Below are 13,765 nucleotides of genomic sequence, written 5' to 3' on the forward strand. Positions count from 1 at the left end.
CTTTTTATAGAAAATTGCCCCTATTCGCACTCACTGTAGCACACAATTAAATAAAATGTATTATTATCATTATTATTATTATTATTATTTTTATTATTATTATAATAAGAAGAAGACGACTTTTCCGATAACATTTACAGTTTAAAACTTTATTTACTCTCCCATAACAGTAAGTATGAATGATGATGAACAAAATGTTAAAAATGACAGAGGTAGGAGTCTAAAATAGCTTTTTTCAAAATGTTAAATGCAAATCAGGATTATCAGAAACAGAACTCCATGTTAATATTAGAAAAAAACAAACATAAAACATCATTGCGCCTTAGATGATGAAACAGTCCGTACAAATGTTAAAGCTGTGATCTATTTTCAACAAGTCAGACTTCATATGAAACACTGCACACACCATTTCAGCATATTTACATCACGTAAAATAGAAACTGTCTCTGTGCTGACTGAATTCATACAAAACTAAATACACAGGATGTTCCGAAAATAGATTTGATTCATCACTAATGATCTGAGTTTAAAAAATTATGTTCTTTTATTCATTTATCAAGAAAAAAATAAGTTATGTGAAATGCTGGATCTTCTATTGCTCCATTTGGTAGCAAAATGGGAGTGTAACTCATAGTAGGAACAGGAATGTGGGCGTGATTAATACTTAATGTGAAACTCAGCTTGTCAAGTCTGTTTCTGTGACATGGAACAGAAACATGGATCAGCAGGACCGAATGTATTCCAGTAATATCAGAAATATGGAAATGTATTGCAGATGAAAATGCAAAAACAGCGCTTCATGAGTCCAATCTATCAATAGTTTAATGTTTCTACTTTCCATTGCTGTGTGACTTCATAATAAAAAAATAAAAAATAAAAAAAACTGAAATGCATGTATGTAAAACAAATGGATATTAAGTGTTTACTATATATAGTCAGTCAAGGGAGATGTGTGGAAAATCCATCATTTGCAACTCCATAAATTCATTAAATTTCTTCATTATTTCAAAATTTAAGTCTGTTGAATCTGAAGATATGGCACTAAACCAAAACAAATAAAACAAACAAAAAACCAAAACTGCTGCTGCTGATACTTGAAATATTTTATAGATCCAGTGTGAAAACAAATAAATAAATAAGATTTAGCGGCAGGGGGTCTATGGAAATGTGTGCCTTTGCTTTTTGCCTTTTTACCCAGATACAGATGACAAGCTTTACATATATATATATATTAATAATTCACATACAGGATTCATCTGAGCATCCAATCAGAAACATCCAGGACGTATTGAGGTTAGTTTAGTAAAGGGCTGCAGGCTGGGATCAGCTGTAACAGAGTATCCAGAAGAAATGAGTGGCTTTTCCATTGGACATCTGTGCAAAACTTTACTGATATTTACTAAATGTCGAAAAAACGAAAGTGTGTAATGTTGGTTTTTCCATTAAATCACAAATGCGATGATTTGTTTATTTATTATCGCGAGATGACACGAGAAGTCATTCCATAAACATGGTGACAAACGTAAATATCATGTTGATTTACAGATATAGTCATTATTATTATTATTATTATTATTATATTACCCCTCTAGGGTCAATGGAAAAGCGACTAATGTGTAACAGAATCGGAAACGCAGAAGTATTATTGTGTACATTTATAGTATTTTTCAAATTACAGTGGTGTCATGTCATGCAGGTGTTCCTAGAAGATGTAGATGTATGCGTTTCACAGGTAAGAGGGGATGGTTTTTGTCTGTGACGCTGCTGTCCAGATGCATTTCTTTGACAACATTGGTTTTAACTTTTCACACTCGATCATATCTTTGAATCTAAATGGAATCAGAAAGCTGACAAAAACGTAAGACAACATGATGTAGATGTGCGGTAACGTGCCGTTTTCACTTTTTCCTAAATCTGACAGTTTTTTGCCTTTAATTAGCGAATGGAGCCTATGTGTCCTAGAGTAGTAACAGGAAAAAACAGGCAGTGTGAGACTGAACTGAGCTGTAGAAACACTGTAACGGAGAATGTGAGGTCAGGACTTTGGCTCTTCGTAACATATTCCTATTTTTGACTGTCTGCTTTGTTTCCTCTACGGTTTGATGTATAGAATCCGTAGAAGTTTGTATGAGGTTTGGTTTATGGTTTTTTGTAACTGGGTGCTTCTATGAAACTGGGTACATTTTGGTATCTGACACTTTACCAGCTTTTCAGACCTAATAATAGAAGAGAAATGTAGACATATTCCCCCCCAGGATGTACCTACCTTATATAAATGCAAAAAAAATTATACTCTTGCTCTGAGCCATCCCAAAATTAATGATTTTTTTGTAAAATATTGGGGCCAAAAACAGAACCAAAACTGGGACATGAAAAGCTACCTAGGTGTCAGTGCATTTTATTTTGAAAACATAGCTTGAAATGGTCTTATATACTACTATAAGGATACTTTGTTAAAGTTGATTATCCTAGTGGTTTTTCTAATCCAGACATGTGGGTTTTTCATGAATCTCAGTCTCATTCCAGGTTTTGTGTGTTACCCATTGTGTCCACTTGCGTTACATGGAGAACCTGCCCAGTTAAATGCAAATAAATCGCAAATGATTTTGCAGCAGCGGCCATTTTGTGAAACACAGCCTTGCATAATTAGTTCAATTACCAAAATGTACCTGTGAGAAAATAAGGAGATATTCAAAAAAATAGTAGCACATAATTTTCGTGTCCTTTTGACCATGTTACATACAGATTTTTGTATTAAATACAATGTAAAACAAAAACATAACCTCCTTGGCGGAGGTAACAATATAAAAATGTGTTTTATCTGAAACATAATTTCTCTTTTATCTCAGTAAGTATTTATTTTTAAAACAGACCCAAAGTGCTTCTAAACTTGCTTCATAACATTAGTCTACATCTAGTTTGAATTTTGAGCCCCATGTCCTGTTTTTAGGGACCAGTTTTCTAGAAGCACCCAACTAGGCCTTTTTTACATAGTAAACATCAGCATCTGATTCTGGATGAGAAGGAAAAAGAATAAGGCAGACCAATGTAACACATTAGAACAGAAACCTCCTGCATTCTGATTTTCCACTTTGAGCATTAAAAATGGAATGAAAGTTTGTGTTCATAACAAATCAATGGTAACAAACACTCTAATATATACACCGTGGAAGGGAAAACTCAACAACTAAACACTCCAACAGGTAAATCAGCAGATTGTACAAATTCAACACAACAAGAACAAAGGCTTGTGAACAATCTTAAAGTTTTTAAACCAAAAGTAACACAAATTAACAGAACCTATATTTCAAAGGAGAGAAGATCCACAGATATTGACATGATGTATGGTTCAGTTATGCCAAATGAACAAAAAGAGCAACCACAACATGATTTAAATTTGGTTTCCATCTGATTCTGGCAAAGAGGTGAGTCAATCTCTGCTATCAAAATCAAACTCTTCAGATATCTGACTCTATTTGCTCTGCATAAACTCAATAGTACCTGCTTTTTCTTTATCATATAAATCAGAGAACTTGGACCATGAATATACTGTGCATCTCAAATAGACATATAAAGTGCATTATGGTTTGATGAGTGGTGAAATATATCAGTCAAGTTTTCAACGATTATTATTCATCTTCTACCGAAGCCCCTTTTTGATTCTTCCCCTTATTTAAGAACAAAACTGCTGTATCACACAAAGAAACACATGAAATGTATTAATAGCAGTGTTGTCACAATAACATGCCGCTAGGAAAATGTCAACAAATGTTCAATTATGCCCCTTAACATGGCAAACCTTATCAATTAGAATTGCATCATGAGATATCAAAGACCGTTTTCACCCTCCAAATGTCAGCATAAGACACAGACTGAGTTGATGTTATATTTAAGAGTTTTTGTCTTGATTAAAGATGCATCTAGCATTTCACTAGATACATAAAGTGTGTTTAAGGTAAGTGAAGATGACATCTTGGTGAACAAAGGCATGGAGAGATGATGTTCGTTTTCATTTCTAAATTACTTGCTGAGCCAGTGTATCCGGTAACACCATACAAATATACAAACTTTGACTTAATTTGCTGCAAAGTTAAGAAAAACCTATGTGCAAACAGCAGAAAAGTGTGGGAGAGACTTTTTCTGAAATGGGCCTTTACCTAGTGTGATGATATTGTGACAACACTAGTGTGTTAGGTGCTGCAGAAGGAAGAAACAGTATACTATAAGGCTAGCCTTCAGTGGGGAGGGGGTTTACTCAGCAGTGTGTGGGACGCTGAATGTCTGGGTGGTCCCCCTGACAGAGGTGGTGTTCCCTCCACAGTCCACATACTGGTACATCTCCTGAGACACCTGCTCGGAGTGACCGAAGTATGTTGTAGTAACAGTGACTCTGCAGAAGAAGATGAAAGATGAGGCTGAAGCTGGAGACACATGACACAAACAGCAGGCTGTGATGCTGACATGTTGGTATTAAATTTAAAAAAAAAAATACAACTTACTGCATCATGACACCAATGTTGTGAACCTTAATGGTTTGCAGAGTGCAGTAGTCGCTAGAAAATCAAACACATTTTATTTAAATGTCTAATGTGGACAAATTAACACATGATGAATGAACTTCATTTAGAAGCAACATACTATCAACCCACAGTAACACACAGGATCAGTCCAAAGGTACAATTAATATGATGATGATGATTATGCAGTTTTATAAACAACAGCACCCTCTGCTGGCACCGAGGTTTAAAACTTTAAAACTTCTATCTTCAGTTCTGTAATGTACTAAAAACAAGCCCAAACAATGTCACTGTTTACTTCAAAAACATCTCTGCAGAAGTAGAACAATTCCTAAAGACTACGGAGGATGCATGAACTGATCCATTTGAGTGTACACGTTTCTAACGATTTCTTGTGCTGAGATTGTTTAAACTATATGCATATTGTACACTAAAATTTGCAAGTAAGTCTTTTGTAAGTATCTGTTTTTTATTGTGCTGTTTTCACAGGGCATCATCAAAACAATAACCCTATCTGATGCCAAAAGTCATGTGTATATTATTTGTATGTATAATTATATATGTATGCATATATAAAAACTGTACTCTCTGGTGTCCGTATTCAACAATTTGACCACTGACAGGGGAAACGCAATAATATTGAACATTTCATTACATTGGTACATTTCCCTGGGTTGGATATATTAGACGAACATTAGTCCTTGAATCTTTATCCTTTGAATCCTTGTCAAAGTTACTCAGATCCATACTCTTGACCATTTTGCTGTTTCTAACACATCAACTTCTGGCACTAAATGTTCACTTGTTGCTTAATATATCCCACCCACTGACAGGTCCCACTGGATAATCAAAATTAATACCACTTTGCCTGTTAGTATTCATAATGTTATGGCTGATTGGGGTATGCATCAAATGCACTGACAGAAACCAGGACTTGGTGTCTCTTCCACCATCATCATGGGAATATGAAACCAGTGTGTGCAACACATACATGGGCTGTAACTTAATAAAAGCTAAATAATCAAATCGAAAACAGTTCCAGTCTGTACTTACTACATGTAGCTCATCTCATCTGCAATGAGGGTGGGAACCATATAATCGATCTGGAACATGAAACATGACAGTGAGGTTAGTGCTGTACACAGACAGATGGATGGTTGGCGGATGCAGACACTGACAGTACCTGTTTCATGTCCAGAGGACTGATGGCAGTGATGTTACTGATGCGAGATTTACCGATCACCGTCTTTGCAAACTGCACCTGAGCTGTGATGTTGGCCACCACCACAGAGTAGTAGTTGTTGTTGGTGATGTTTAGAGTGTTCTAAGGGAGAAAATACAGCATGTTAAGGACATGGGTCCTCAGTGATGTCTAATGAATACACATAAAGAAAATAGAATATGGTCACAAATGATTATTCCACTAAAATCTATTACTCTTACTTGCTAATCAATAATGGATTGAACAATTATCATTATGTGAAATTAAGCTACAAAAAACACAGATGGTAAATATGGCTAAAAGCATGAGTAGGATGTGGTATAGTATTCAGAAAAACAATCACAACAACACTGTGTTCTATTAGTGCTGGTCAGGTTTCATAGGCTGTGATTTTTTAAGGTGACAATCTTTAGTTTTTGATACATAGTCAGAGATACATTATGGCCAATGTGGTGGAAGAAAAAGGCCGACCTGCAGAAAAGGAAAAAATCAACAAAACCAAAGCCTCAACTAAGTAAGTAAGTACATTCATTCTGGTTGTGTGCCTGCCTCTAGGTCAGGTCATAAGTGGAAATGAGAATCAGTTCTCAACTAACTTACCTGGTTAAGTAAAGCTTAAATGAATAAACAAATTAAATAAAAAGTCTCTCAATCCAGTAGAAAAGAACTGTTTTATATTTGATCAATTCTCTCTATGTAGCACATGTTATCATGGGAGTTAATAGTGTAAAAAATGCTGAGCAAAACCTTGGGGAAAAAAGCATTATAATTATCCATATATGATGAAAGAGAGAAAGAGATGGAAAGAGTGGTAGAAGGTAGGTTTGAAATTCTGTATCAGACCTTAACTAATTTCATGCCCTTCAGCAAACTATTTACAAAAAACAGACAAATCAGCTGTCACAACATACAAGACACACACTGGAAGGCACTGAGGCAGTTTCCTGTGCACTCAATTTATATAAATGTAAATATAACATAAGTGTATCCACAAGGGGGCAGCAAAGCCTCTGTTCTGCATGATGTTACTGAGTGGAAAGTGTTGTTTCTTGATACTTTCAGCTTTAAAAAAAAAAGTGATGTATCTTACACTTTATTACATGAAAAATACATAAATGCACATATAGAGAAAAATTTTACCTGCTGTCCACACAGTATTTAAGTGCATATGAAAGTGCAATCAAAATATTAAGCCTGTATACTGATCACTGTGACCACTGACAGGTGAAGTACTACTAATGTGGATCATTTTGTTACAATGGCACCTTTCAAGGAACGGGATATATTGGGAGACAGGGGTATATTTACTCCTTGAAGGTGATGTGTTGGAATCAGCAAAATAAGCAAGTGTAAGGATTTGAACAACTTTGACAAGTGCCAAATTGTGATGGCCAAATCACTGGGTCAGAACATTTACAAAACTGCAGGTCTCTGAGTGTTCCTTGTCTGTTGAGGCTGGATTCTACCCAAAGTGGTCTATGAAAAAATAACCAGATCTCAACTAGGGTTGTAACGATGTCATGGCGGTACGATTAATCGCAAGAACGTCTCATAAAGTAGAAGCTAGATTAAGAGCGGAACCAAAGACACACCAATATCCGCTTCCCACACGGAACAAAAGTAACGTTACAGAAGCACTGCATTCAACATTCCACCAGTGAAAATGACAGAGAGGGAACAAGCTGACCGTCTGTCTGAGAGACAGTTCAGAAATTCAGACCGTAAATATATTTTCGATGCGGGCTCATTTTCGTTTCCATCGAGTTTGCGTTCGCTACCTTCATCTGCGCATCTTCAGGCTACCATTGCACAACCTATTCACAACAATCTGGCTGCATAGCTTTGGTAGAGTAAGGTAATTGTTCTCCAGCAGCTCAGACTGTCATACAAGCTTCAGGAGGGTTACCTTGGGAATTGATGCAGTAAACACGTTCTGTTTGATTACAAGGCAAACTGCATAAAATACCACAATTTCCGGACTATAAGCCGCTACTTTTTTCACCCTGCGGCTTAAATAATGATGCAGCTAATTCATGTTTTACGGGCTAACGAGCTTCATGCCGCCAATACATTTTGGCTCGTCACAGTGGACCAATGAAACCGTTCGAATCACCGTAAATCAAATGCACTCACACTAAATTATTCAGATCAGTCATTTTTCATGTCATGCACACCCTCATCATGGAAAACACACGAAGAAATGCATATGAGGCAGCTTTCAAGTTAAAGGCGATTGATCTGGCTGTCGAAGAAGGAAATAGAGCGGCTGCACGTAAGCTTGGCATCAATGAATCGATGGTGAGACATTGGAGATGGCAGCGTGTGGCTTAAATTCAGGTGCACTCAATAGTCTGGAAATTATGGTAGTCCGATGCTTCACAACAGCGGGAGACGTAGAGGCCTTCGTAATGCACGTTTAGTTTCACTTTCACGCACCTCCACGTATAAACCCCCTGTAGAAAAATCGTAATAATCGTGACCATTTCTCTGACGATAATCATAGCACCAAAATCTCTAATAATTACATCCCTAATCTCAACCCAGTCAAGCATCTGTGGCAACGTAACATTATTACCACCCTCCTAATAATGTGTAGGAGGTGTTTTGGTCAACAGAAACAGCTCTGACTTGAGGCGTGGACACCACCAGTCCTAGACATTGTAATATACAGACTCTATGGATTTGCTCAATCAGCACATCCTACAGACACTTGACTGGTTCTGATGGACATTCCTTAGACCACTTTTGGTAGAGTCTATCCGCTGCAGACCTGGGTCATCCAACAGGACCTTCAGTTTTGGAGACGCTCTAACCCAATCCTTTGTCCATTACAGCAGTGTTTCATGATTAACTCATTCTTCACCTACAGGACATGTACTGTTTGGTTGGTGCAGTTGCAGACAGGACACCTACCGTTATGTTCAGGTAGACGCTGTGCCTCTCCTGGTCATAGCTGACATAAACAGACTTCACTCCAACATAGGACACGTCGATGGAGCGGGGGAAGAGGAAGAAGACCGCCAGAGTGGAGAGTAACAGACACACCGCCACTGATGCCGTAACATACAACTTCCTGTTTAAGACATTTGACAAGCACATGACCCACTCATTCGACATGCTCTAGAAACCAATGCTTCACATTTTTACATACTCGCGATATTTATCTGAAACTTATATATGTGTACTAACTAGCACATCTGATAGAACCTGTTTGCTTTGAGAGGATTTTAAATCTGATGAGCTGATCATGTTAACAGTTATTTTATCTTCTTTGTTAATGACCTGTTTACATGACTGTAAAAGTCTGATAACTGGGAGTAATCAGATAATTGTAATAATCAGATCTGACACATTTACATGCACTTAAGAAATGGGATAATCAAAAACCCTGGTTTAAACACTCCAGTCCATTATCAGACTTCTTTCAGTGTACATATGTACTTAGTGATGGTAGATTCAAACTTCCTGTTATTGTCTCCTGCCCATGTTTGACTAAGTAATTTCCGTTGTCTACGATTTCAATTGTGTTTACACATGCGCAGATGTAAAAGAACGAAATCAGATTAACCTGTATACATGCAAGAAGACACCGGAGTGTTGGGGACAAATCCAGGTGTGTTAATCTGATCACTCATAATCAGATTACTGCTGTCATCTGATAAAGCATAACATTTTACATGATCACTTGAATAATCTGATAACTCCAGAAATCGGATAATGATTGGAGTATTGGTGTGCATGTAAACGAGCTCAATGATTGTATGGCAAACATTGAAATCATCCTTAAAGCGTTTCGACTTTTTGCTCAGATAGTGATGCCGTTCCTGGCCGATTAACCCATTTTGCAGGGAAACCTAAATTGGGGGTCTGTGAGCATTAGGCAACCCTTATTCACGGTCATTTTTGTTATGAGTGATACATATATGTGTGTGTGTGTGTGTGTTTGATATGGGTCATTATTGACAGGACTAGGATCCTTGACGAGCAGCACCATTCAGAAAAATCTCATCTGTTGCACTACCAGGCATGTGAATATGACATATGCTTTTACTAGAACATACACACTGCATGATTAGCTCGCAGTCTTTCTCTGTCTGTTGCACATCAGCTGCAGTTTATATTCTAGTGAAGAATATGATGTGAAACTACTGTATGCCAGTTCATTCGTCACTCACATTAAAATGGCTGGTCTTTTCTGACTGGTGAGAAACAGATTGTCAAACCCTTCTTGTTTCACACTTTACTGTTATGACAATTCTTTTAGCTGCTGCTGGCTGTCGATAATGTAGTGATGTGTGCACAAGTAGTAGGCTCACAGGCTACGGATGCAACAGAATTTGCAGCATCATAATCTTACAACAGCATACAATCACCTCATAATTATGACGGAATTACCTAAATATAGGTTGGTGAGAAGCATTATACATGAGACGGAGATCAAGAAGCAGTAAAGCGACACCAGTAAGTTCTAAATACGCTGCCTATGAAACAATGCAAGGACTGCAATCCTTTGACAATGCATGATGAGACACCTAGATTAGCAACATCATATGTGAATGGTGACTATGCAGGTTGAACCAGTGTCCAATAGGCTGATATAAATGAGTCCAATAAGGCCTGGAGTCTGAGCCTGGAGTCTGAAAGTACTAATAGTGAATGTTAAGCTAGATATTTTATTTTATCTTATTTCCCTGTGTTTGCCATTAACTGTACTCAGTTTTGGTAATGACATTGCTTAGGCTCCTTGAACTTACTGTACTCAGAGTCAAATATTTTACAAAATCAAATGAGGCTTATGCTGTCGGGGGTCGATAGCAAGGTCATAATCCCGAAATCCCCCCAATCCTCTGCTCCCCCAACCATTTGAAAAAGCACACCACCTGGTGTCAAAATATGACATCATGTAAACTCAAGGCAGTGGCATGAAGAAAGAGAATTGTTAGACAATCGATAAGAACTCAATTTGAGCTACATCGACCTGACAGTGGCAGAATAAGTCAGAGAACCAGTTTTCCACCACAAAACGCCACCTAGTGAATGAAAATGACACTATATGAACTCTGGATGGTGTCCAGAGAATGGACATTTGTAAGACAATCAATATGGACCAAATTTGATCTCACTCGGACTATTATTGCTTGATCTATGTCCAAAAAACTGATTTTCAATTATAGCACACCCATTTGGATGACTTAAAATACTCAGAGAAGCTGAAATCGATAGGGTTCTTCCACTAGGGGTCCCCTATGTTTGTTATCAAGGGATAAGAAATCCAACCAAATCTGTCCTAGTTATAGCATTCACACAAAGGATATCCAGCAGCGGCGTTCGGGGTAAAACCATTATATACTCAAAATGGAGTTTCGGGGATATAATTAAGCTGTTGATTTCATCTTCCTTTTTGATAAACCTGCTATTTTAGATTTGTGGCTGATAGAATACAAAGGCTTAGCATTTAGGTGTGTTTAGTCCTTTAACAATGTAAATACAGCGTAAGAACAAATGTAGTGGTTATAGCACTTACGTTCTCCTGGGTCGCAACCTTTGGTCACTGTAAGGAATCAATGCCACAAGTTGATTCTCCTGTCCTGAAACAATCAGATGTCAATAATGAGTCACTGTCAGCTGTTGATTGAAATAAAATGAACCACCTATTCTGTACAATAACACTGGTTTATTTCAGGATTATTATGGAATCTTGTGATCCATAATAAGTATGCCCACAGTTGTACCTCTGGGGATCCTCCCAGTGCCCTGACATGTGGGACATGTCACACTGTCCCGTCCTGTAAACTCCACATAGGGAAACTGAGAGACATCCTCAGTCTTGCCATCTTCAGACTGGGAGTCCTCTAGAGGAGATGTCAGGCTGTCAAGACCATCATCCTGGCCCGTTTGATGTGTGAGGTGGGAGAAAGACTTCCCCATAGTCACACCTACAAAGCAAAAGACAAACAGCTGGTCACTCTCACTATCAGCTAGAGACAGCACATACCTGGGTTAATGATTAGCTAACAGACAGAAACTAGTGGTTAACAATGTAAACAGCAATCTGTAAAGCATACAGTTTGAAACTTTTATGGAACCAATGGGGCTGTCATTATTCTCTCTTTCCAGTTAAGTTTGTCAACATACTAATGTGCATATAAAATGAACCTTTCAGAGTTTCACTTGCTCTCATCTTGAACATTATACTTATATTATTATTATAGCCCTAATTTAATCTTGCAATACACTGTGATGAAGGCTTAAATTGCAATATAAGTGAGAGTTAAGCTATTAATGATACCATTAAGAGTTAATGGTAGTAGTAGTACAAACAGTTAATTCTGAAAAATAAAAAATAATAAATAAATAAAAGAATGTAAAGGGAATTACACTGAGAATGTGTATTTAAATGCAAAATATCAAATTTACACTTACAAACAATACTATTACCAGCCTCTAAACCACCCATTCTGACCAGGCTCTAGAGAAATAGATTACTGTTTTAAGTATACTTTGGTACAAAATACTGTATGGGTATGGACTGATGTTTCACATTGTTACAGTGCATTTGGTGATAAGAGCAGGTTTCAAATGCACCTAAATACTGAAAGAACTGCTCTGCTTCTCAAACTGACTTCAGGAAGCCAAACACTAAAGCCTTTCAAATGCTGTGTTCATGCCACATTATTTCCATGTGCTAATAGATAACACTAGTTGTATAACACCCTATTGTTAGTAAGTTACGGTGAAAAGGAGCTTAGTCAGTCCAGTAATAAGGTATGTGTTGAAAACTGAAATGACAGCATGCATGTTTTTTTGCACAGACAAATAACCGGTGGTCAAATGCTACTAACATTAGTAATTACTTATTGTTGACAGACTCGGGTTAGCCCACATGCTCCCCGGCATCTGTGGCATTACAAATATATGTGTGTTGACTCATTAGCACTGGGCCCACATCCCACATACTGTTGCCACTCTGAATTATTGAGGCCTGTCCACTCCGAGGACTGGCTCACTTTACTGATGAAGCAGTTAACCTGGGCCTGTCAACTTTAAAGTTACGGCTACAGGGTTGTTTCGTCTTACATAAGCCTAGACCAAAACTATTAACGACACCAGAGTTAACCAACGTATAACTAACTTAGAAAACTAAAGTGAATAAGCAAACTGTCAAAATGGTTCTTGGACAAAATACCAACTGACAGCTAAGCTAAATGTTAGCGGTGACCAATGTTACATTACTTAACTTGTCTAACTGATTAAACATCACGCATAATACGTGGCAACAAAGCTTTATTGTGTAAGGAGCTGTGTGAAATCACGATTCAGCGATAAATTATAAAGTGTCAAAAGAGTATTACCTTAATGCGACTCCTTCGGTAGAGGCTAGTTTACTCCTACCAGACGCTCATGCAGCTTTGTTTATCTGCTGTAAAACAGACATGCGCGGGTGTGATGCATTCATATACCGTAGGAAAAATAGTGTCAATTCTGTCCCTGCAGCTGATCATATTGGAAAACCGAATGGATACGACTTACAGTTAACGTCGTAGTTTTGACCATCATGTAAACAAAATAACAAAAAAAAAAAAAAATTCACTCAAAATATACTGTTAGTTAATTTTATGTTGTAAAACCTTACCATGCGCATTTTGCACCTGATCAGACAGATATATCCACCTAAAAACTCTGAAATCCTATGGCCATGAAACTATCACAGTGTTTCTGTCAGTGCATGTCTTCAACTCACAAAGAACTGAGAAATGAAATCTGAATATTTCCCCTTTCATAAGCAAACATATTGAAATTCTAACTTCAGCAAGATTATGTCACAAGCTATTTTTGTATGAAATCTAACCAAACCTTTATTTAAACACAGTTACAAGATAAATGTGCCTGCTATTTATTTAGTTGGTGCAGGTTTTAATGTCTTGTAGATCCTAATTTCAGCAAGTTGTTTGTGTTTTGTACAAGGTAGATACAAATAATATAGCCATTTAGATTGAGGAACTTGCACAAAAGTTTAAAACAAGAA

General features: G+C 37.3%; 1 protein-coding gene across 1 annotated transcript; it reads right to left on the minus strand.

Moving 5' to 3' along the window:
• Nucleotides 1-2,973: 2,973 nt before the first annotated feature.
• tmem106bb (transmembrane protein 106Bb) lies at nt 2,974-13,168 on the minus strand. The gene is made up of 8 exons (XM_030147359.1): nt 13,092-13,168; nt 11,472-11,675; nt 11,264-11,327; nt 8,653-8,812; nt 5,701-5,841; nt 5,571-5,620; nt 4,500-4,553; nt 2,974-4,390 (listed from the first exon to the last, which is right to left on the minus strand). Exons 2-8 carry the CDS (start codon nt 11,665-11,667, stop codon nt 4,252-4,254), a joined length of 804 nt encoding a protein of 267 aa, XP_030003219.1. The 5' UTR covers nt 11,668-11,675; nt 13,092-13,168; the 3' UTR covers nt 2,974-4,251.
• Nucleotides 13,169-13,765: the final 597 nt, after the last annotated feature.

Source organism: Sphaeramia orbicularis, chromosome 11 (genome assembly GCF_902148855.1).
Source record: "Sphaeramia orbicularis chromosome 11, fSphaOr1.1, whole genome shotgun sequence".
In the NCBI taxonomy this organism is placed as follows: Eukaryota; Metazoa; Chordata; class Actinopteri; order Kurtiformes; family Apogonidae; genus Sphaeramia; species Sphaeramia orbicularis.

Bases quoted from the DNA above. Each gene is read 5' to 3' on its own strand.
- tmem106bb (XM_030147359.1), bottom strand. From the start codon at position 11,667: ATGGGGAAGTCTTTCTCCCACCTCACACATCAAACGGGCCAGGATGAT. The intron at 4,554-5,570 runs GTAAGTACAGAC...TTGATTTTCTAG, and splicing joins GATGAGATGAGCTACATGTA to CGACTACTGCACTCTGCAAA. The intron at 4,391-4,499 runs GTAAGTTGTATT...CTTCTTCTGCAG, and splicing joins AACATTGGTGTCATGATGCA to AGTCACTGTTACTACAACAT.